Source organism: Neovison vison, chromosome 9, assembly GCF_020171115.1.
Source record: "Neovison vison isolate M4711 chromosome 9, ASM_NN_V1, whole genome shotgun sequence".
Classification (NCBI taxonomy): Eukaryota; Metazoa; Chordata; class Mammalia; order Carnivora; family Mustelidae; genus Neogale; species Neogale vison.
The window spans coordinates 72,151,264-72,176,600 of NC_058099.1; the positions used below are offsets into that span (position 1 = coordinate 72,151,264).

Below are 25,337 nucleotides of genomic sequence, written 5' to 3' on the forward strand. Positions count from 1 at the left end.
ATAATATCCCTTCTTGGAGTCAACTGATGTATCAGTTTCTTGTGTATCTTGCTAGAGACATTTTGTATATCTACAAGCAAGAATTTATATTCTTTCCCCACCTTTTTTTTTTAATTGCACGAACGAAATTACACAATTGCATGTTTTCTATCACTTGAAATCATCTTAGAAGTTGTTCATGTAGGTTAAATTTGTTTTTAAACAATTTGGCTAAATTAATTTAGACATAGCTGTGTATTTGTGTGTCTCTCTCCCACACGCACTGCACAGCAACCTATTATATAGGCATGTTCCAATTTAATTACCAACTGTAACCCTAACTATTGGATATTCATTCATTCATTCAACAAATATTTATTGAAGGCTCACCGTGAGTCAGGTTGGGCCCTGGCAATGCGTCAAAGAACAAAACAGACACAGTCACTTCTTTCTCATTCTAGTGACTATGAGGCTGGACATTTCATTTTGCCCCATCCTTTGCTGCGCGGTGCTTGGGCCCCACCGGCGCTCCGTGGGTCAGACTACCAGACGCGAGAATGAAGGCAGGCTCCGGGTTGACGTGAAAACAGCCTCAGAAGAGGGCAGGGGTCCTCGGGGCGTCAGTCCCGGGTGTGAGAGCGGAGGCATGCTGCGTTCATGTCCCCTCCGCACTGTGGACAGCACCTGGAGACTCTGGAAACCACTTCTTTAATTACGCCATTTATTGAGGGGGAACCGAAGACCGGGAGGGCGAAGGCGAGGGCAGATGCCCACCTCAGTCTGGGGTCGCGGGGGAAGCTGCGGGGCGCGGACAGGATCAGCAAAGTCAACGGTTTGGCAGATGGAACCGGCTAGGAAACTAGGCACCTTTGGACGTCTACTAGAGACGCGCAGAAGGCAGGCCTGGGTCCTGCAGAACCCGTGGCGGGGCGGGCGGCGGGGGGGCAAGCCCTTTAAACTCCAGGCGCGCGGGAACAGCTGCCCAACAGCCACTGGCGGGCGGGACTGACGGGCGGGGGCGCGCGCCCCCGCCGGCCAACGACCTTCTCCCCTTCCCCCACCCACCCGGCCTCGCCCCCTCGCCTACGCCCCTCCAATGAGCGACTCTCTCGCCTCCCGCCCCTGCCCGCACCCCCGACACTGACAACCCCCGCAGAAGAACGGTGGAGGCGGGGCTCCGGGCGGGTGTGTCTGGGCGACTGCCGTTGTCGCGCGCTCCCCCGGAGTTTTCGAACGCAGTTGGCCCTCGAGGCAGAAAAAAATATAAGAACGGCGACCAATGGCGTGGCAGAAAGGACCCGCGCGCAGGCTCGGCTCCGCCTCCCTCGGCTGGAAAGAAGTCCAGGCCCGGCCATTGGCTCTCGCGACCTGTCACTCGCCGCGGCGGCCACCGGGCAGGGGCCTCGCGGTGATTGGTTCCGCCCAGGCGCGAAATGTAACGCGGGAAAAGCCGAAGCAGTGACCCAGGCGGCAGGTTGTTATTTTCGGGGGCTCGGCGCACCACGTCCTGCTTTCCTGTCACCGAAAGGCAGGCCGCCAGCAGCTTCCCGCCGCTGCAGTTGCGTTGGGGAGTACAAAGAGCCGAGGGCGGCCTGACCCAGGGTTGGGGTCTGGCGCTGGCCACCGAGGGCCGGCCGAGCCGCGCCGCTCCTTCGCTGGCAGCCGCGCAAGAGGATTCCGGGAAACGTCCGCCAGCCATGAGCCGGCGGGACTGAGCGCCGGCGACTCGGGAGCAGCGCGGCAGAGCGGAGCGAAGGGCCAGACCGGGGCTCAGGGAGTGCGGCTGCCGGAGCTGCTGATCGGGCGATGATCCGGGGCATGGAGGGGCAGATGGCGGACAACCCGCCGCAGCCGCCGCCCGTCATCTTCTGCAACGACTCCCCAAAGCGGGTGCTGGTTTCGGTCATCAGGACGACCCCGATCAAGCCCACGTGCGGCGTCGGGGGGGAGCCGGAGCCGCCGCCGCCGCTCATCCCCACCAGCCCCGGCTTCAGCGACTTCATGGTGTATCCGTGGCGCTGGGGCGAGAACGCGCACAATGTGACGCTCAGCCCCGGGGCCGCGGGGGGCGCCTCCTCGGCCGCCTTGCCCGCAACCGCGGAGCACCCGGGGCTCCGAGGCCGGGGCGCGCCCCCGCCCGCAGCCTCCGCCGCCGCTTCGGGAGGTGAGGACGAGGAGGAAGCGAGCAGCCCAGACAGCGGCCACCTCAAGGTGAGCGGCACGGGCGGGCGGGCGGGGCGCGGGGCAGCCAGGGCCCGTTAACGGCGCGGCCAGGGAGCCGGCGGCGGACGCGGCGGGTGGGGCGGGGCCGAGTTTAAAACGTGAGGTCGCTCCGGCCGTGGCGGGGGCGGAGGCGGGTGACAGGACGCTTACGTCACTGCCGCGCGCCAAAATCGGGTCCCCGCGGGGGGGAGGCGGCGCAGCGGTCACGTGACGCGAGCGGAGGGGAGGCGGGCTGACGGGAGGCCCTTCGGCAGCAGGTGCAGTGAGCTGCCGCTCAGTCTGGGGTCGCGGAGGAGGCAGGTCTTCTGTTGTAACCAACGCTCGGCTGACCGCTGAGTCCTGTCTGGCTGGAGAAGGATTGGAGGGGCTGCGAGCCTTCAGCTGTTCCTCTGGGTGCAGCAAGGGAGGGGTTTGCTTAGATTCGGCTGCATCAGCGCAGATACCCCGGCCTTACTAAAGATGCCCTGCAGAGATGGCCGAAGAGCGAGAAGGGGCTTAAGGGGATCTTCAGCAGAAGTTGGGCATTCTCTGCCGTTCGTTCATCCAGCGTACTGCTTGGCTAGTTGTTGAGAGCACCCAGTGGACTGGGACGCTGTTGTCGTTAACCCGGAATTGCCCGCACTCTCACGCTGTTTAGAGCTGGGAAAGATTGACTACCTGGTTCTGGATCAGGCAACTAAGCATTAGAGGGATTGGTCCAAGGTCGTACAGCTATGTAGTGGGAGAGCTGGGACTATGGTCGAGTGTTTGTGGCTCCTGATCCTGAAGCATGTATTCAAAGTGCTTCTCAGCTGAAATATAGTTATCTCTATAGACCGTGACCTCCTAGAGGGAGGGAATCATTTTCTCTGCAAGACTGTTGAACTTTAATAATGCACACTCTAAATACTGAATAAAAGTGCTTGGTAAATTTGTGTAATGAATGAATTGTGCAAATATAAGATTAATATTAACGTTCTATTTGTTAAATGGCTGTGTCAGAAAAGTAGTTGACTACAGATAAATCAGTGGATAAGTGCCTATATTGGTAAATATTGTATCTATAAATTGAAACAGGTTTACTTGCAGTAGCAAAGATCTTGAAACTCCATGTGTTTTGAGCCCTGAGGAAATTGATATACACTTTGTTACTAGTGGCATAATGTGAAAGAATTACAAAGTTATTAAACTGTTCTTTGACACCCTTTCAGCTCTTGAAGGGGCACTTCAGTAAAAATTTGAAACAAATTTGAAAGAACAAGCCGTGTACTTTTAATTCTAACAGAGCTGAGTGAGTTTGTGAAGGAAACAATCTCTGTTGCTGTCACTAGGTAGCAAGATGGCTTAGTAAGATTGCTGGGTAGTCTAGATATTTTCCTGTGTTGAGATATTTAGCTTTTAAAAAAATTAGGTTTTATCATTAAGAACCATAAAAGCATACATGCACAAATAATTGTGGAAGATTTTGCATTTACTATTTTACAAATAATAATAATTAATTTTGGATTATATATAATAGATAAATGAAATTTATAAGTATGTTCTTTTTGGCCTAAACACTTAATTTCATACACCTTGCATAAAAGTTGCTCACACACTGCATGGGTTTGAATTTTAATTCTTTGTTGTCTGCCTCTTCTCAGAGGTAAAATATACCAGAAATTCAAAAAGTCTGGTTTATATTTCACTTTTTTTCTCCTCACAGTCATATTTCAGAATTACTGGATAAATTGATTTTAACTTGTTCTTTAGTTAATACAAGAAATCGAGCTACAGCTCTAAAAATTCATTCATTTAGCTTTCCCTTCTTGAGGGGAAAGGTCTGGGATATACCTTTATTTAAGGATGTTAACCGGTTTCATTTGTGATCAACACACTCTAAAGATAGAGAGTTCCATCCTACTTTACTTTGTTTTGTTTCTCTAAACTAGTTGTAGTTCTTTATCTCTACATGCATCATGGGTGAATGGTGCTGTTTGAATCTTTATTTTATGGAAAGATGGGTGACCAGTAACCTGTTTTCTCCTAGCCCCTTCTCTCAGTATACAGGTTAGAGGTGATAACAGCTGTGAGTTTAAGGACAACATTTGTGTTTATTTATTGTCTATTTGTTGCCACTGCTCCCAGGGGAGGTGTTAACATCTGAGACCCTCACAACCAAGTGTGAGCTCTTGCTTGCTCTCTTCTTTGTTCCTGCTCTACACTGCTTCCCCTGCCTGTGGGGAGAATATCCGTCATCCACCAGCTTATTTAGGCCCCTTATCAAAAGTTTGCTTAGCACTGTTGGTGTATAATTATTAGCACTATCTTCTCTTTGTTTGTAGAATTCCAGGAGGGGAGGGAAGGGAGCAAGTCTAATTTCTCTCTGCCATAGGTTATTTCCAAGCCTTTGCACCTTGTACCCTCTACTCAGACTAAGTTCAGAAGGTTACTTTTTCATTGCGGGACCTGTGTAGTTCGGCTTCTCTGTGCATAGCCTCAGATACCATTCACTTTTCAGGACTTGACAGCTGCCTATCCCACCAACTCCTTCTGTCCCCTGTACACCACACATAGTCTTACAAATAACAGATTCATACAGATAATTTTGATCAGCACCATGTTAAACATGTTATTTGGATCTAACCTGAATTTGAAAGGGGAAAAGTGATCAATTACATTTTTTTTCATTTTCTTGTCAAGGTATATATGCCTTCCTCTGAGACCTGTTTTTCTTTTCCTTCTAGGTTGCGTTTGTACATTTTATTTGAATTTTACTTTGTATAAAAATGTGTCAAAGACTTTTAGTTTTTTCCATCGTCACATGAATACCCAGTTAGAATATAACTTTTTCTAAAATCTCAGTAAATGTGTATGTTATTCTAAGTGGCTTGAGAAATGACCCAAATATTATTAAATAACTTTTTAAAGGTAGTTATTGACGTTGAAAACTCAAAACATTTATCATGTATTATTTCAGAAAACACTTTGAAAACCACTAATCTATCTTCCAGTGGCACTGAAGTTCTGTCTTAAAAATTAAATTTACCTAAGTATGCCAATATTTTTGGCAATTTAATTATTTTGCTTCTTTCTAGTAGCTTATTTCACAGGAGTTGCCACATAATAAATAGAATGTGTTGCATTAAAAAAAAAATTCATGTATTTATTTGTCAGAGAGTGAGAGAGAGCGGGAGAGTGGGCCCAAGCAGGGGGAGCAGCAGGCTGATGCAGGACTCGATGCAGGTCTCAATCCAAGGACTCTGGGATCATGACCTGAGCAGAAGGCGAATGCTTAACCAACTGAGCCACAGGCATCCCTGTGTTGCATTTCTTGTTAGCTTTACTTTGTTTCATGAACCATCAGGCAGTCCTGACAAGATTAGTCTATTAGACTATAGGTATACTTAATTGCTGATGAGTTAGTTAACACTTTGTTATTGTTAAAATGTATGTAGAAACATGGTTTTATTGCTAAGGCCAAAATGAAAAGGACCTTCTTTAACACAGCTCATTTTTGTATGTATAGTTAAAAGATGCTCTTTAATCATTTATTTAGGGCATCAGATGATTACTTGCCTTACTAAATTTTCTCAGTTGAAATGATACACTCAGTGAAGCCTTACCTGTATATCCTGTATATGGCTAGGATGTTGTATTATACTGGTTTTGTTTTTGTTTTTTTTTTTTTTTTTAGCTCTCTATTTCTCAGTGCAAATACATGATTTGAGCTGGGAAGCAGTCAAATTGTTAACTTTTAAAATACTCAATGCCCCTCCCATTAAACATACTTGAAAAAATATGTTTTAACTAGGAACAGAAAACAGTAATGGATAACCTAAAAATTTTGATATTAACCAGTCAGTTATTTCAAAGTATAATAGAGGCAACAGTATGTTTTTATGTATTTAAAAATACTGGAAGGGGTGCCTGGGTAGTTCAGTTGGTTTATCATCAGGCTCTTGGTTTCAGCTCAGGTCATGATCTCATGGTCACGAGATTGAGCCCCAGGTTGGCTCCACGCTCTGTGAGGAGTCTGCTTAGGTTTCTTTCCCTCTTCCCCTCCCTGCTGTTTCTCTCCCCTCTTAAGAAAATAAATAAAATCTTTAAAAAAAATACTGGGAAAAGATCTTTCATAGCACAGGAGTTGTACCACTAAGGTTTTTTAAAAATTAAAGTATAATTAACATACAGTATTATAGTTTCAGGTGTGCACTATAATGATTCAACAGTTATGTACATTTCTCATTGCTCATCAAGATAAGTGCAGTCTTAATCCCTTTTATCTCTTTCACCCATCCTATCTACCTCCCCTCTGGCAAGCATGAGTTTGTTCTCTATTATTTAAGAATCTGTTTCATAACAGTTTCATAAACTTTTCATATGAATGAAATGGTATGGTATTTGTCTTTTTCTCATTTATTTCATATAACATTATGCCCTCTGGGTCCATCCGTGTTGTAGCAGATGGCAAGATGTCATTCTTTTTAATGGCTGAGTAGTGTTCCTGTGTGTGTGTGTGTGTGTGTGTATAAACCATGTTTATCCATTCAACTATGGATAGACACTTGGGTTGCTTCCATATCTTGGCTGTTGTAAATAATGCTGATTGTAAGTATCTTTTTGAATTAGTGTTTTGTTTTCTTTTGGTAAATATCTTAATAGTGGAATTCTTGGATTAGATAATAATTCTATTTTTAATTTTTTGAGGAACCTCTGTACTCTTTTCCACTGTAGCTCCACCAGTTAGCATTCCCACCAGTAGTGTTCCTTTTTTTTCTTCATCCATCCCAACACTTGTTATTTCTTGTCTATTTGATTTTAGCCATTCTGATGAGGGTAAAATGATATCTCATTGTAGTTTTAATTTGTATTTTCCTGATGAATAGTAATGTTGAGTGTCTTTTCATTTGTTTGTTGGCCATTTGTATGTCTTTAGAAAAATGTCTGATCAGGTCCTCTGCCCATTTTTAACCAGATTGTTTTTTTGGGTGTTAAGTTTGGGTAGTAACCACTTATTAGATGTATCATTTTTGATATGTGATGTGATGGCTTTTTAAGGCTTTTACTTACATACATATAATTTCCTTTCACATTTTATTGGCCAAAGGAAGTGATGTGGCCAAGTTGACCTCATTGGTACCTACACATAGTGTGGAGAGGGGCAGTGAATATTTTTATCTGTTGTAGTACCTTTCCACGTTCCCTTTTTTTCCTTTGGTGGCAAAAAACAAAAACAAAACAAAAAATAAAATCCACAAAATTTACCATCTTAATCATTTTTTGGTGTTAACTATATGCACATTGTTGTGTAACAGATCTCAGGAACTTATTAATCTTGTAAAAGTGAAACTGTGTATTCATTGAATGAATTTCTTTTTCCCCACAGTCCCTAGCAACCACCATTCTATTTTCTAAGAGTTTGATTAATTAGATACCTTATATAAATGGAATCATATAGAATTTGTGGTGTGTGTGTTTGTAATGTCTTCTTTCACTTAGCATGTTTTAAGGTTCATCAAGTTATAGTGCATTGGCAGGATTCTTTTTTTAAGGCTGAATAATTTTCCATTGTTTTGTATATGCTACCTTTTCTTCATCCATCTTCCAATGGACATTTAGGTTGCTTCCATCTGTTGACTGCTATGGAGATAGATTTTAATATCTAAGAATTTTTTAAAAATGACTTATCCTTTAAGATAACTCATCCATGTTGAGATTGGCCTTTTCTTTCAAAGTGAAAATTGATTGAATGGAATTTTTCCTGGAGCTTATTGTTATTCATCAAGGTTTTGGCCTATTGTTTGTAAACATTTGGAAGGCTTTAGGTTTTTTATATTGCAGGCAGTAAAAGCATTTTCATTTTGAATGTAGTTGTACATAATCCTTTTATCATTTTTCATAGAACTTGTACGTATAAAATTTAACCTAACCTAGGAAATGAGAAAGATTTTTTTCCAAGTGAATGTTTATTTTATTTTATTTTTTAAAGATTTTATTTATTTATTTGTCATACAGAGAGTACAAGCAGGCAGAGTGGCTGGCAGAAGCAGAGAGAGAAGCAGGCTCCCTGCTGGACAAGGAGCCCAATGCGGGTCTTGATCCCAGGACCCTGGGATCATGACCTGAGCCGAAGGCAGCGGCCCAACCTACTGAGCCACCCAGGCATTGTGAATGTTTATTTTAGATTAGTTCTAGATATATGGGAAAGTTAAGATAGTACAGGGTGTTCCCATAAATCACAAACCCTGTTTTCCCATTGCCTACGTCTTACATTAGCAGAGAATATGTGTTTCAATTAATGAGCCAGATTGATACATTGTTATTAACTAACATCCATAGTGTATTCAGATTTCCTTAGTTTTTAAGCAAAATTGAGGTAAAATTCATATAACCTAAAATTAACCACTTTAAGGTGCAATTAAGTGACATTTAGTAATTCACAATATTGTGCAACCACCACCTACATATCATGTTTCAAAACATTTTCATTACCTCAAAAGAAAGCTCTGTACTCATTAAGCAGTTAGTTCCTATTCCCCACCACAGGCAGTCACTGGAAAACAATCTGTGTTCTGTCTCTATATACTTAACTATCCTAGATATTTCATTACATGGAATTATACAATATATGGCTTTTTTGGTCTGGCTTCTTTCATTTAGCATAGCTACCCTGTGGCATGTATCATTTCTGTTGAGGAATACCATGCTATTGGCTATGTGTATGTTTATGACATTATATCATACTCAAAATTTTTTTTCTATAGTGGCTGAAACACTTTACATTCTCACTAGCAATTTTTGAGGGCTCCAATTCCTCTTTCTGCCAAAAAACCACTTTTATTTCCTATTTTCTTTTTAAGTATAATCTAGTTGGTGTGAAGTAGTAAACTTAACTGTGCTTTTAAAAAAATTAAAAACCTTTTTTTTTTTTTTTTTTTTTTTTTGGTCAAGCTTTGTTGAGATATAATTGACCTCATTGATTTTGATTTTTTTTCCCTAATGATTTTGGGCATCTTTTCATGAGCTTGCTGCCCATTTCTATAACTCCTTTGGAGAAATTCCTATTTAAGATCTTTACCCATTTTTAAAAAACGTTTTATTTATTTATTTTGAGCAGGGGAAAGGCTGAGGAAGAAAATCGTAAGCAGCTCCCAGCTGAGTGCAGAGCCTGACATGGGGGTTACTCCTACCACCCTGAGATCAGGACCTGAGCTGAAATCAAGAGTCCAATGATTAATTGACAGAGGCACCCTGATCTTTACCCATTTTTAAATTTTTTTTGTCTTTTTGTTGTTAAATTTTAAGAGTTCTTTATATATCCTAGGTACTAGACCCTTATATATAATTTGCAAATATTAATCCCCTGTTCTGTAAGGTTGTCTTCTCACTTTCTGGAGAAAGCCCTTTGATATGCAAATATTTTATAACTTTAAGGCCAGCTTATTTATTCTTTGATGCTTATGTTTTGGTTGTTTTTTATTTTATTTTATTTATTTATTTGACAGAGAGAGAGAGTTCACAGTAGGCAGAGAGTGGGTAGGGGGTAGCACGCTCTCTGAGCAGAGAGCCTGATGTGGGGCTTGATCCTAGGACCCTGAGATCATGACCTGAGCCAAAGGCAGAGACTTAATCCACTAAGCCATCCAGGCACCCCTGATGCTTATGTTTTTGATGCCATATTTAAGAATCCATTGCCGCATTCAAGCTCTGTTTTCTTTGAAGAGTTTTAGAGTTTTAGCACTTACATTTTGGTTCATGATGCACTTTGAGTTAATTATTTTTAAAGATTTATTTATTTTAGAGAGAGTGCACGTGAGTGGGGGGAGGGGCAAAGGGAGAGAGACTCTTTAAGCAGGAGATCAGGACCTGAGCCAAAACCAAGAGCTGACTGCTCAACTGACTGAGCTACCCAGGTGCCCCGAGTTAATTTTTAAAGTTTATTTATTCATTTAATTAAACTCTGTACCAGTGTGGGACTCAAACTCATTATCCTGAGATCAAGAGTTGCATGTTCTTCTGACTGAGCCAGCTGGGCACCCCTTGAGTTAATTTTTTTAATATCATGTGAGGTACAGATACAACTTCATTCTTTTGTATGTAGAAGTGCAGTTATCTCAGAATCATTTGTTGAAGAGACAATTCTTTACCCATTGAATGTTCCTGGCGCCCTTGTTGAAAGTAAGTTTGCCATAAATGAGGGTTTCTTTCTTGCCTCTCAATTCTCTTTCACTGGTCTATGTGACTTTCCTTCTGCCAGAGCCAGACTGTCTTGATTGTTACTGCTTTGTAGTAAGTTTTGAAATAGGGACATATGTGTCCTTCTACTTTGCTCTTTTTAAATATTGTTTTGGTTATTTGGAGCCTCTTGTAGTTTTATATGAATTGGAGGATCACTTTCTCCATTTCTGAAAAAAAAAGGCTTTGGAATTTTAATAGGGATCGTGCTAACTCTGTACGTCACTTTGGGTAGCATTGTTACCCTCTATTAAGCCCTCCGATCCAAGAACTGTATCCCCTAAGTTTTGATATGTTGTATTTCTGTTTTCATGTGTGTCAAGGTATTTTCTAATTTCCCTTGTGATTTCTTCTTTGACCCACTGGCTGTTTAGACTGTGTTTAATTTTCACCTATTTGTGAATTTTCCATTTTTCTTTCAGTTTTTTATTTATAGTTTCATTCCATGTTTGTCCCAGAAGATACTGGATGATTTCAGTCTTTTAAAATTTATCAGTACTTGTTCTGTGGGCTAACAAATGGTCTTTCCTGGGGACTATTTCATGTGCACTTGAGAAAAATGCATATTTTGCTGTTTTTGTGTGGAGTGTTCTATATATGTGTTAGGTCTAGTTGGCTTAGGGTGTTGTTCAAGTCTTCTGTATCTCTGTTGATCTGGCTAGTCATCCTATCTATTATTAAAAGTGAAAGTCTCCAGTTATTTTGAACTCCTTCTCCTTTAGTTTCTGTCCATTTTTGCTTCATATTTTGGGGGCTCTGTTGTTAGGTGAGTGAGTGTTTGCAATTGTTATTTTTTATTGTTTATCCATCTTTTCTCTCCCTCTCTCGCTTAAAGTAAGTTCTAGGCCCAAGGTAGGGCTTGAACTCACCACCTTGAGATCATGAATTGCATGCTGTACTGAGCCATCCAGGAGTCCCTCCATCCTTTCCCTATTTGTGTTTTTGGATTTAAAGAAGTCTGTTGTAGGCAGCATATAGTTGGATCATTTTTTTAAAAAATCAATTTTGCTGATCTCTACCTTTTAATAGGCAAATTTAAGCTATTTCCATTTAAAGTGATTACTGTTAAGGAAGAACTTACTTTTGGTATTTTGTTATTTGTTTTCTATATATCTTATACCTCTTTGGTTTCTCAATTCCTCTCTTACTGCCTTCTTTGTGTTTATTTTATTTTATTCTTTGTAGCATACTATTTTCATTCTTGTTTCCTTATTTTGATTTTTTAGGTTTTTTTTTTTTTTTTAAGTGATCACCCTGGGAATTTCAATTAATCTCTTAGACTTAAAACAATCTATTTTGAATTAGTACAACCTCAGCTACAATAGTGTACAAAAACTCTGCTCCTATCCAGCTCTCTCTCTCCCTCTTTGTTATAATTGCAAATTAGATCTTCTTATATTATGTTCCCATTGACATGGATTTGTAATTTTAAAAATATTCTTGACATTTGTCTTGTTTTAAAAAGTTTATCTATTTATATATTTAAGCAATCTCTACCCCAGTGTGGGTCTTGAACTCACGACCCTGAGGATTATGAGTCACATGTTCCTCTGATTGAGCTAGTCCAGTGCACCTGGCATTTATTTGTCTTTTAAATTATATAGAAGGAAAAGAGGAGTTATGAACCAAAAATACAAAACTTTTAGCATTTGTGTTTACTTATGTAATTACCCTTACCAAAGTTCTTTATTTCTTTGTATGGCTTTGAGTTTCTCTCTAGTGCCCTTTCGTTTCTGCCTGAAGAACTCCCTTTACATTTATTGTATGGTAGGTCTACTAGCCATGAACATTCTCTGCTTATGTTTATCTGATAATGTCTTCATTTCTTTTTCATTTTTCAAGGATAATTTTGTTGGATGTAAGATTATTGGTTGACATTTTTTTTTTCCTTTCAATACTTTAAACATGTCACCCTACTGCTTTCTATAGTTTCTCCTGAGAAATCAGCTGTTAATCTTAGTGAGGACTCTTTGTACCTGATGAATTGCTTCTCCTGTTTTCGAGATTCTCTGCCTTTTGTCTTTTGACATTTTGACCTAATGGTGGGTGGAGCCCTCTTGAAGGGGATTAGAACTTTTATGAAAAAGACTCCAGAGAGCTCCAATGTGAACACACAGCTGGAGGATGCCAGCTACAAGTCAGGAAGAGGGCTCTCACCTGTCCACACCAGTGCCTTGATCCTAGCCTTTCCAGTATCCAGAACTGTGAGAAATACATTTCTGCTGTTATAAGTTCCAGATACCCAGTAGTCTTTTGTTTTAGTAGCCCTTGATTTCCTACAGGTGTCTTGGGCTCTTTCCATTCTTTTCTCTTTCAGTTCCTCAGGCTGGATAGTTTCAATTGACCTGTCTTCAAGTTTGCTGATTCTTCCTGACAGTCAAATCTGCCACTCAAATTCTCTAGTGAATTTTTTCCATTCTGTTTTTTGTAATTTTTAGCTCTAGAATTTCTGTTTGGTTTCTTTTTATAATTTGTTTCTTTAAAAAAAAAAAAGAAAGTTTTATTTATTTTAGAGAGAGAGCAAGTGAGCAGGGGAAGGGGCAAAGGGAAAGAATCTCAAGCAGACTCCCTGCTAAGTGCAGAACCTGATGTGGGGCCTGATCTCAAGATGGTGAGATCATGACCTGAGCCAATATCAAGAGTTGGATGCTCAACCGATTGAATCACCCAGGAGCCCTTTTAATTTGTTTCCTTATTATTATTTTCTGTTTGTTGAAAGTGTTCTCCTGTTTTTCCTTTGTCCATCCATGGTTTTCATTACCTCTTTCAGCATATTTAAGACCATAGTTTTTGTCTAGTAAGACCAGTGTCTACTTCCCCATGGTGTGTTTCTATTAATTTCTCCTATGTATGGACCATACTTGTATTTCTTTACATGTTTAGTAACGTTTTGTTGAAAATGGGATGTTTTGACTATTGTAATGTGGTGACTCTGGAAAACAGATTCTTCTCCCTCAAAGTTTGTTTTTGTTGTATCCTGTGGGTTGTAAATATTTGTTTTATGAATTTTCTAAACTATTTTTGTAAACTCTATTCTTTGTTGTGTCTGTTATCTAAATTGCTGTTTCATTAGCTTGTAGTCAGCGCAGCATTGCTAGAGATTTTCTTGAATGCCTGGAGCCAAAAATTGAAAGGGAAGAAACTCTTGACTTTGCAGAAATGGCTCTGTGTTATAGCTCTCTTTCAGTGCTTTACACTCATTACAACTCTACCTTAGCCTTCATTTCCTTCTTGTGCCTAGCAGAGGATCAGTCAGAGGTGAAAACTTAGGGTCTTATCAGGTCTTTTCTGAGCATGCTTCCTGCCCTAAGTATGTGGCTTTCTTTTTTTTTTTTTTTCTTTTTTTTTCTCTCAATTTATTTATTTTCAGAAAAACATTATTCATTATTTTTTCACCACACCCAGTGCTCCATGCAAGCCGTGCCCTCTATAATACCCACCACCTGGTACCCCAACCTCCCACCCCCCCCCGCCACTTCCAACCCCTCAGATTGTTTTTCAGTCCATAGTCTCTCATGGTTCACCTCCCCTTCCAATTTACCCAAATTCCCTACTCCTCTCTAACGCCCCTTGTCCTCCATGCTATTTGTTATGCTCCACAAATAAGTGAAACCATATGATAATTGACTCTTTCTGCTTGACTTATTTCACTCAGCATAATCTCTTCCAGTCCCGTCCATGTTGCTACAAAAGTTGGGTATTCATCCTTTCTGATGGAAGCATAATACTCCATAATGTATATGGACCACATCTTCCTTACCCATTCATCCGTTGAAGGGCATCTAGGTTCTTTCCATAGTTTGGCGACCGTGGCCATTGCTGCTATAAACATTGGGGTACAGATGGCCCTTCTTTTCACGACATCTGTGTCTTTGGGGTAAATACCCAGGAGTGCAATTGCAGGGTCATAGGGAAGCTCTATTTTTAATTTCTTGAGGAATCTCCACACTTTTCTTCAAAGAGGCTGCACCAACTTGCATTCCCACCAACAGTGGAAGAGGGTTCCCCTTTCTCCACATCCTCTCCAACACATGTTGTTTCCTGTTTTGTTAATTTTGGCCATTCTAACTGGTGTAAGGTGATATCTCAATGTGGTTTTCATTTGAATCTCCCTGAGGGCTAATGATGATGAACATTTTTTTCATGTGTCTGATAGCCATTTGTATGTCTTGATTGGAGAAGTGTCTGTTCATATCTTCTGCCCATTTTTTTATGTGTTTGCCTGTTTTGTGTGTGTTGAGTTTGAGGAGTTCTTATAGATCCTGGATATCAACCTTTTGTCAGTGTGTGGCTTTCTTAATTTTTATCTTTAGGATACAAGGGCAGTTTTCAATGCCCTAATTTCCCAAAGAAACTCTTTCCAGCTTTTCCTCCTAGGCTTTTGATGTGTCCTTTTGTCTCAATTGAAATCTTTTGCCCCAGGGGACAACAAGTTATTATTGACCTTATAAGGTTTTTGTTTTTGTTTTTTTGTCATGCATATTCTTTTTTTTTTTTTAAGATTTTATTTATTTATTTGACCGGCAGAGATCACAAGCAGGCAGAGAGGCAGGCAGAGGGGACAGGGGAAACAGGCTCCCCGCTGAGCGGAGAGCCAGATGGAGGGCTCCATCCCAGGACCCTGAGATCATGACCTGAGCCAAAGGCAGAGGCTTTAACCCACTGAGCCACCCAGGTGCCTCAACCTTATAAGGTTTTTGAGCAATGCTCTCTGTTTAACTGCTTTTCTGACCTAAGAGAGTTCTATGTTAGGTAAAGCAAAGACAAAAGACTTTGTGTTGGTTGTTTAAGTAGCTGTCAGACAGGTGAGGACAGACAAACCAAATACTTTTAGAATCAGGTCTGCTTTACTTTCCCTGTAGTCAGGGACTAAGTTCTCATATTGAGAATGAAGGCTCTTTAAGCCTACTGTGGACCCCAGGGAGAGGCAAGGGCAAGCAGTAAAAATGCTGCAAAGTTTTCCTACTGTTTCACGTTGCGTGCTTCTCGATTCAGTGTTGACTGTAAATCTCCAACTGTTTTCTGGAGTTGTAATAAAGGTGATTTTGACAGTTTGTTCGATTTTTCAGTGATCTGTGGTGGGACGGGGCTTTGGAACTACCTGCTCTACCATTTTCACTGATGTCACTCAACAATTTTAAAAGTGATTTATTGTGATATTTTACTTTAATGAATGGATCGAGGAAATTACATTAATGTTTATACAAATTGTTAATAGGATGGAATCCGACGTGGCAGACCCAGAGCAGATACTGTCCGGGATCTAATAAATGAAGGAGAGCATTCATCCAGCAGAATCCGTTGTAACATCTGTAATAGGGTGTTTCCACGGGAGAAATCACTCCAGGCTCACAAAAGGACTCACACAGGTAAGTTAAGTAAAAGTAATAATTAAAGCTGATTTGATGTTTGGGCCTAAAATTAGTATTTTAGTTACCTTACATTTCCTTATTGTGAAGTTTTTTCAAATAGGCATTGTATAGTCCATTTCTTTTTTGGTAGGAAGAAATGGTTTTCTCAACACTGGTACCATGTGACTTCTAAAGGTATCATGGTAATTAATCTAGTTGTCATAGGAATGTTACTGCTAAATTTAGTTCTGTCATTGTACCTACCTAAATTTTACTTGATATGCCCTTCAGCTGCCTGTATAATTGTTAAAACTGACTTGTAGGCCAAATACTAAAACACCATGTGTCAAGTGTCTAGCAGAATTTCTAGAATCTTCAGTGTGCCATCAGAATGTTTGGCCTAGCCATCTAATCTAAGGTGAAATATAATTTTTCAGAATTAAATGTGCTGTAGGTAACTATCCCAGGACTATCACATATCTCTCTTTGTGCCAACACACTGTACTTATATTTTAAATACTGGATAGGAGTCAGGAAATAACAGAGAGGGCCCTTGTTTTTTCCATAGAGAAAGTTGGCCCCCGAGAAGGAGGCTTTTGGTTCTAATAATGGCATTTAATAATTTACAGATGAGTTAACTGAGGCACCAAAAAAAGCAATGACCACTGCCTTATAACCTCCCACACCCTTGGGTCTAGGGTGACAGCTGCCAATACAATAGCACATGTGGCTCTTGAGCACTTGAAATTTAGCTAGTCTAATTGAGAGGGGCAGCATGTGTAAAATGTGCTTAGTATGAAAAAGAATAAACTTTGATGACTTTGATATTGTTTACATATTGAAATTATAATATTTCAGATATATTGGGGTAAATAAAATATATATTATCAGAATTAATTTCATCTGTTCCTTTTTGCTTTTGTAATGTGGTTACTAGAAGTGGTTCACATTACATTTCCATTGGGCAGTACTAGTCTAGAGCTTGGGCTTTTAAGGCTTAGTTGCCTTTTTTTTTTTTTCCACTGTGTTTATGGTCACCACCTGGTTTTGCTTTTTGTTTTTGAAAAGATGCATTTTAATAATATGTTAGAATATAGTTTTCTTAGCCAAATCCCTGAAAAAGGGTAAAGTTTTAATTTTGAATTATTTTAAAACTAAGGTGGCCAAGAGGTTTGGACTTTAGGTACAATTCAGTAAAACCATTACTAAATGGAATATCTGGTTTTGAGAATTTGAGAATTTTTCAGATTTTTAAAAATCCAATTAGTCTGAAATATCCCCAAATAACTGGTTCACAGGCCATAGAGTATGTGTTGCTTGTGCATTTAAGGTTCAGGACCCTGTGGCATAACGATAGGACCCCTGAGTCTCAGGCCTGATCAACCGCCAATCTACCATGTGTCACCCCAGTGCTTTCAGGCCTTGGCCTGCTATGCTGTACACGAGAGAACTGAGCCCAAGATCTGCATGGTATGGCTAAGCGCCAGTATGTAAACACTTTGTAAGAGACTTTTCTCTTACTATTTTAAATAACTCCCTGTATCTTGTATTTTATTAATTTGTGTTTAGCTATCATAATCATTTACTACATTTCTAAATAATGAGACACTAGGGAGGACTTGTTAATGTTCTTTGGATCATTTGGGAAGGACCAGTGCATAATTGTTAATCAAAGAAAGATTTTAAAAAAATAAGTTTAATTATGGTTGAACAAGATTTTCAAGCTACTTTCTCAAGCCTAGCACTGTGTTGTATGTATGAATTGCAATGGAGTACAAAGTCGTACACATCTTTGTATCAGGAGAGTGCCAGGATACATAAACAACAGTGGATACTAAGTTTGCGAAGGGAAACATAGTTCAGTTATTTGGAGGTGACAGGGAGGTAGGAGGAAAGTCACTGAGAGTCACTGACAGTACTGGAAAGACTTGAATGGGCAGAGAAGATTGGATTTTCAAGTAGAATGAGATGACGAACAACCTTATGGAATGAACGAATGTCAGGAGTGAAGGAAAGATAAACTCAGCCCTCTAACCCAGTAGCTATAGTGCAGTTATTAGGGGACCACTGAAAGTCAGCAGATCATTTTCACTTATTCAGGGAGTGCATTAGGGTTTGCAGTGATTTAGGGGGTAGTTCATATGACAAAAGCAAGTGTTCCATGGCATGCCCTCCAGAAGTGATGTGCAAGTAGTAGAGGTCCACTAGGGTTCCTTCCGGGTGGGAGGGCTAAGCAGGGGTGGGAGACGTAGGGATTTGGATCATGGGGAGAAAAATGACCAGATAAGCCAAAGATAACCTCAGGACTTTCCACATGGGAACCTAAAAGCTCAAGGTCCAAGGACATTCTTTCTGTGCTTCCCTGTGGAAAGCTGCTTGGTAAAATGGAAGTGCTATGGTTAGCATTAACCCTTGCAGCTTTGTAGAGGCTGTGACAGGTTTGGTTGTTGTTTGGAGTCATGACCTATACAGAGGTTGAGTGTCTGTCCCTTTCTCTTCTCACTTTATTGTCTCAGAAATAATACATGATATTTGTCTACTTAGGTGAGAGACCCTATCTGTGTGACTACCCAGACTGTGGAAAAGCCTTTGTTCAAAGTGGACAGCTCAAAACACATCAGCGTCTTCACACCGGAGAGAAACCTTTTGTTTGTTCAGAAAATGGTATGGTGTTAAGAGTAAGGTTTATGTAATAACTGATTTTGAGTTAAAAGTGAAATTATCTTTTACGTGAGGTTTTTTTAGGAGGAGAGATTTTGATTAAATTTTATAAAACATCACAAGCTCTCTTTCTAAATTGTGTTCCATGCTCATTTTCTGAGAAATGATTGATTTGTAAATAAAATACTTTTTTTAGATGAAAATCTTCAAGGCCAGTTAAAAACAGTATATTCAGGGGGTACCTGGCTGGCTCGGTCAGTAGAGCATGTGACTCTTGCTCTTGGCTTTGGGAGTTTGAGCCCTATGATGGGCAGAGAGATTACTTAAAAAAATAATATTATATTCAGTTAGAGGTGGTAGAAAGATCTATAAAAGTAAATACAGCCTTTCTGGTAGGGTTTTATTTTGGTTTTAAACTTTGTAACTATTAAATTGAAGGAAGCACATCATTGTCTAAATTTTCAATAAAGGGGGAGGTTTTATCACTTTAGTACCACTGTTAGTAATTTCTTACCACTTTTCGTAAGTGATTTTCTAAATCATATCACAATTTCTTTCCTTTTTTTAAAGATTTTTATTTATTTGTTTGACAGAGAGATAGATAGTACAAGTAGACAGAGTCTCAGGCAGGAGAGGGAGAAGCAGGCTCTCGCCACAGAGCGGGGAGCTGGATGCGGGGCTCAATCCCAGGACCCCGAGATCATGACCTGAGCCGAAGGCAGAGGCTTTAACCCACTGAGCCACCCAGGTGCCCTTGAGTGTTTGTTTTCAAAATTCGTTTATTGCCAAAAAGCTGAGAGGCACGGCTTCCTCAGCTAAAATAAAGCTCAATACAGCTTTGTTCATCTTTTGGAATGTTTCCTTACAATAGATTCCGAGAAGGGAATTCTTAAGTCAGAGGTTTTGACCATTTTTGTTAATAAATCACTTTCTGGTGGGGTTGATGGATTTATGTTGCGATGACTAAGAGGTGAAGGAATTGCTTCCCCGTAGGGTGGTTTTTCTTTTTTTTCCCTCCTCCAAGTTATAGAATGCTAAATCCCATGGTCTTAATTTACTTTTCTTGGATACCAGGGAAACTGAACATTTTCCATGTCTGCTGGATGTCCAGATTCTGATTAGTGTTTCCCTCTATGTTTTGAAGGCTGCCTAAGCAGATTCACCCATGCAAACCGCCACTGTCCGAAGCACCCTTATGCCAGGCTGAAACGGGAGGAGCCCACAGACGCTCTCAGTAAGCACCAGGCTGTGGACAACCAGGCTGCCGCCGAGTGGTTGGCCAAGTAAGGTTCTCTCTGCCCTCCACTGCAGAATACCACCTAGCACATGGGTTGATGTGGGGAGCTTCGACAGTTCTCTCATTTTAAATAAGTTGCTTTTGTACACATTTTATAAAGTAACGTGAAATAGTGTTTTATTTCTTTAAACTGCAGAATTGCTAGGAGGGGCACGAGGATCTGGTGTGTGATAGACAACAAATGCATGATACTAATTAGTCTGAGTGCCCAGCCCACAATTTATTATAAAAGCAAGAATTTTCTTCATTTTCTAAGAATGTTTTATGTGTATTGTATTCCACAGTGCAGCCTGTCTTCCTTTTCTTTGTATCACATATGTGCTGATTATTACTGGGATACAGGCTAGAGGTTCTTCTAAAGTAAAGTTCTACAAAGCACCCAGCTTAATATTTTTTTGAATGGCAACAAGGGGCCAGTATATAAAAAAAAAATTCTCCAAAGGTATTTTGATTTGAGAAGTTGTTTTTTGTGTACAAACCAGCATGAGCTGTTTGGGACCCTGCTACTTCTTCAGATTCCTCTGCACTTAGGATAAAGTCTGGAATCCCTCTGCTGTAGCTCTGCCTTCCCCTGGCAACGCACCTGTCCTCAGCTACGTTGGCCTCCTGTGTGTCAGCACCACTCACACTGTGGCTCCCAGGCCTCTGCTCCCTGCTCCCTCTGCCCAGAATGCTGCTTTCCTCTTCATTTAGCCATTCTGCTCTTTCTTCTTTTCTTACTGGGGTCAAACATCGCTTCAGGAAGTTCTTCCCTAACCCGCTCACTAATCCCAAGAACAAACAAGGTTAGACCAACTTAATAGACGCTTTTACAACACACCATGTTTTCTCTTTCAACACCTTCATCACACATTTATTTGTTCAGTGTCTATCCTCCCTGCTGGACTGCAAGCTCCACTTGGCGAAGCATTACCTTTGTCTTATTTACTGCATCACTTCCTCCCTCCTTCCTCCTGCCTGGCTTCTGCTGCTCCATTAACTCTAATTTTGTCCAAGTCAGAAACCTCTTGGTCATTTTGCCTTTATCCTTCTCCCATCTACTCAGTGACAGACTGATGGATTCTACTCAGTGTAAAGTCTAAACCCTTTATTATGGCATTTGAAGCCCTTGATTGCCTGGTCCCTGCCGACCTTGCTAAGCTTCTTTGCTGTTCTCTGTTCCTAGTTGTCCTTCAAGTCATACTGAACTGTTTGCATGTCTTTTTTTATGCCTTGAGTATTGACCACATTTTTCCAGTTTGAGATATCTGGATTTCCTGAAATCTAGTAGTTGTATTAATTTTGTGTGTATGATATTAAAAACAATTTTGAGGTACAATTGACACATGATAGATTGTATACATTTAAAGTGTACAATTTGATATGTTTTGACATATGTGTACACCTGCAAAATCATCATCACAGTCAAGATGGTGAACATATCGGTCACTTCCAAAAGTTCCCTCATTCCTTTTGTAATTCATCACTCCTGCTCTTCTCTGCTTTCTTGCCCCCCAGACAACAGTGATCTCCTTTCTGTTACTGTATACTAGTGTGCATTTTCTAAATTTTTATACATATGGAGTCATACAGTATGTACTTCTGTTATCTGGCTTCTTTTACTCAATGTAATTATTTTGGAATTCATCCACGTTGTGGACTGTGTCTGTAGTTCATTTTTTTTTTTTTTCGGTTTAGTTTTTTTTTTTGTTCTTAAAGTATAGTTGGCACTCATTGTTACATTAGTTTCAGGTGTACAACATAGTGGTTCGACAAGTCTATGCATTATGTTTGCTGTCCTCAAGTGTACTACCATCTGTCACCCTACAACTTGAGGTTCATTCCTTCTTACTGTTGAGTAGTAATCCATCGTGTGACTACACCTCAACTTATTTATTTATTCACCTGTGGCTGGGCATTTGGGTTGTTTCTGTCTATTACAAATAAAGCTATGTAAATATACAAGTCTTTGTATGGGGCATTTTTGTATGAATGCTACTATTCTTTAAATATACCTTTCTTCACTTACTTCAAGGTGGAACATTTTTTCTAGGGAATTATCAGTCAGCTATGTAATAGAAAAATGGTGATGTCTCTTAAATTTTTGAATTAGTTCTAGTGTTACAGATACTAATCTATCATATTCTGTGGGTTTCAAGTTTCTCATACTTACCTCTGTCAGAAGTCACCATCCCTCTGTGAATAGGATAAATAGGTTTCTAATGATTAGTCTACTTTTTTTTAAAGTTTATTTCTTTATTGAGGTACAAGTGACAAGTAACATTTGTTCTACTATTGTGTGTTTTACGGTAATCCACTTCACATATGATCTTAAAGGCAGCTATTTTTTGGCAAAACCCATGACTAGGGAATGGAGTAGAAGACCCAGAACTGCCCATTTTTGATTTTTGGAAATCTGAGCAAGTCCCTCAGTTTTTGGACCCTGAACTTTTTTCCCTCTATAATGGGAAATACATGTAGTATGTGTGAAATTCCTTTATAGCCTTATAAACTAAAACACAGAAAATAATACTGTGGTAAAGAATCAAAAGAAAAATAAACATTTGAAAAGGTTGTGTAGACATACAGCTAATGTGCATGCATTTCATATAGGTATTGGGAAACGAGAGAGCAGCGTGCCCCCACCCTGAAAGGAAAGCTCGTTCAGAAGGCCGATCAGGAGCAGCAAGACCCTCTGGAGTACCTTCAGTCTGATGAGGAGGACGACGAGAAGCGTGGTGCCCAGCGCCGGCTGCAGGAGCAGCGGGAGCGCCTGCACGGCGCCCTTGCTCTCATAGAGCTCGCCAACCTGACTGGAGCGCCACTCCGCCAGTAGCCTGAACACTGACTCTTCCACTGTACAAAAGTACTGCCCAGCGTACTTAAAAAGTAGATCCTTGGGCATAAGCTAAGCACCTTATTTGCTTATCATAGGCTGCTATTCTGTAGAAATTTATGAAGAATGTCATCGCCCCATAATATGGGGTGAGAGAGAATTGCACTTTTTTTATATGGTAATGGATTTGTTGTAAAGTTTAAAATATTTTGTAAATATGGGACTTCTAGTACAGGGTAGAAAAGGATATATTGTGGGAAGCTAGATTTTGCAAGTTTAATGCATTCATTGGAAGCAGTTCTCACAGGAAGCACTTTCTGAATAAGACACTTGTATGAAAAAACAGAATGGTACATGTAGCCAAAGAACGTTGAAATAGATTATTTATAAGATCATTTTTAACGATGTATATTAGTATGTTTAACAATACTGTAAACACTGAAGCAAACCAGAAAGTATAAGATATGTGTGTAAGATATGTATTTTTAAATTGCAAAATAGTGTGCCTAATGAAAAGTGGAAAACTGACTATTTTGGAAAACATTCTAAGTTATGGACTTTGGAAGAAGAGATTTTTGAGGATCTTGGTGAGATGCACGGTAGTTAAGAATTTTCGGAATTGGAGTCTTATCAGTCTTATTCTATCTTTCTGAGGCTTTACAATTCACTATGATATTTAGGTTTGAAAAGCACTTGGCATCCCTATTATGTTAACTTGGGAACTTTTGCACATTGCATATTTCTCATTTGCTGAAATTGAGTGATTAATCTTGCAAAGTCTAGATAACTTGGTAATTGGTTTTTTTTTTTAATTTTTTTAATATTATGGGCCCTGTAATGAGATTTGGCACTTGGATTTTATTAATAAAAGGGACATCTACAGGGTGGTTCTGTAGTGAAGTTTTAGATCTTTTGTTAGCAAACACTAAATTTTAATTGTACTGCTTGTTTAGAATTATTAGCAAATGGAAGCCTCTTATTTATATTTTCAGTGCATAAAGCCACCTTCTTGCTTTACTTCAGAATAACATGCCAAGCTATTTTGTGTTCACTAAATTTAGTTATCAGTTAAACACTGCAGAAAATAGTAGCTACTCAAATAACTAGGTTTCTGGAATAGTTTCAACTGCAAGTGTGTTAACTTGTGTGGTGGTTTTAAGCCATTTTTCCAAATGGATGAAGTTTTTAAATACCACTTTATGTACTGAAGCATAAACAGAAAAATTAAGACCTGAGCAGTTCACCTCCTTTATGTATAGGCATAAACCTCCATCATTTAAGCGTTTGTTTACGCAGAAACTAAATGACATGCATAGCATGGTAATTTGATAGATTGCTTAATTGGAGTAAACGTCAGAGTAATAGAGGGAAATATGGGCTCTCCAGCGCCTTTTTTTTTTCTTTTTTGAAGCAGTAGCCTATGGATGTAGTTTAAACATTATCTAAAATGTAGGCTTCTTTATCCAAAAATTCCAGTGTGTTGCAGTACACAGGTAGTTTGAAATATGTAGCCATGGGGAAGGGGTGGTATGTAAATGTCTTGGAAAGAAGCAAAAGTGTGAAAGATGGTAGTAACAAATAATGTGTATGAATGAGGACATACTTTAAAAATGTAATTCCTCTGTACAGTAAATTACAAATCTTGAGGGATTTTTTTTTTTTGTAATAAGAGAATTTATATTTGTAATGGTCTAAGAATTTTGTTTGTAATCTGGTATATAGAATTTTAACTTGGAGCACTTATAAGCACAGTAAGAGAGACTGTAGCATCGGAATTTTCATGGGTTAGGTTTCAGCATTTTCTCTAGAATTTTTTCTCAAATATAACTTAAATGAACTATGAAAAGCAACACTCATCAGTCTTCGGAAATTTAAAATTTGATGAACTTACCTAAAGAAGAAAGGGCAGTAAACTTGTATTAAAAAATACAAATACTTCCCAATTCATGAATAATAAAATGTAAGGCCTTCAAAAGTAAGGGGTTTTGTTTGTTTGTTTTTCTAGTCAGCTTTTGTCAACTATAATAGTTATATTCACAAACATTTTTTATTTGTATAATTGGAAGTTTAAGAAATTATAACTACTTACTATAGAAATATTTAAAATGTTCTTTTTTGATATAAGCTATATACTTGGACAAAATACATTGGCATCTAAAATTTGAGGTGTGTTAAGACTGCTTTTTGTTTTAAAAATGTGGTTTACATTCAAATTTTTGAAGTGTTTTATGCTTCATATGGCTCAGTTGTAGTTTGGCAGAGGTAACAGCATAAGAATAAACATGCTGTAATTTTAAAAGATGCTTTGAATAAAAATTTATTTTAATTTACAGTTTAAAGTACATTTTCATTCTTGAACCCTTTATGCTTTGTCTTCCTATCAACAGTATGATGACTGTAATATAAAAAAGTTAAAAAAGTAGAAACGTCCTCAACAATCCTATATCCTCCCATATTCTTATTTGGCGTGTTTTATATTTCATTTCCAATCTCCTTTTAGGCATCTGCTTAGCATAGTGAAATCATAGTATGAATTGCTTTTTCCTACTTTAAAATTATAGCCTTTTAGAGTATACATATTAATTTAACTTCCCCATTTGGTTCATTGTTAACAGTGTTAAAAATACACTGGTAGGGATAAGTATTGCCAGCTCCATTCTAGGCCTTACGGTAAGGGTGATCAGGGACTGGGATTTTATTTCATTTATATTCAGGATGTTGAGTGTGGTCACCTCCCTGAGAAGCCACTTGGGGGCCTGTTTACTTTCTAAAGAGTCAAGCAAGTTGGTTTAATTTTGTCATAAGTTATCTTTAG

General features: G+C 39.6%; 1 protein-coding gene across 1 annotated transcript; it reads left to right on the top strand.

Annotated features, from left to right (window-relative positions):
- The first annotated feature begins 1,463 nt into the window (after positions 1-1,463).
- Positions 1,464-24,852, top strand: ZNF367 (zinc finger protein 367). The gene is made up of 5 exons (XM_044265742.1): positions 1,464-2,190; positions 15,617-15,767; positions 18,294-18,413; positions 19,555-19,693; positions 22,300-24,852. The coding sequence occupies exons 1-5, from the start codon at positions 1,786-1,788 to the stop codon at positions 22,520-22,522; spliced, it is 1,038 nt and encodes a 345-aa protein (XP_044121677.1). The 5' UTR covers positions 1,464-1,785; the 3' UTR covers positions 22,523-24,852.
- The last annotated feature ends 485 nt before the right edge of the window (positions 24,853-25,337 follow it).

Excerpts from the sequence above, each read along its gene's own strand:
- ZNF367 (XM_044265742.1), top strand. The coding sequence starts at position 1,786 with ATGATCCGGGGCATGGAGGGGCAGATGGCGGACAACCCGCCGCAGCCG. Across the intron at positions 2,191-15,616 it reads CAGACAGCGGCCACCTCAAG|GATGGAATCCGACGTGGCAG; the intron begins GTGAGCGGCACG and ends AATTGTTAATAG. Across the intron at positions 19,694-22,299 it reads GCCGCCGAGTGGTTGGCCAA|GTATTGGGAAACGAGAGAGC; the intron begins GTAAGGTTCTCT and ends CATTTCATATAG.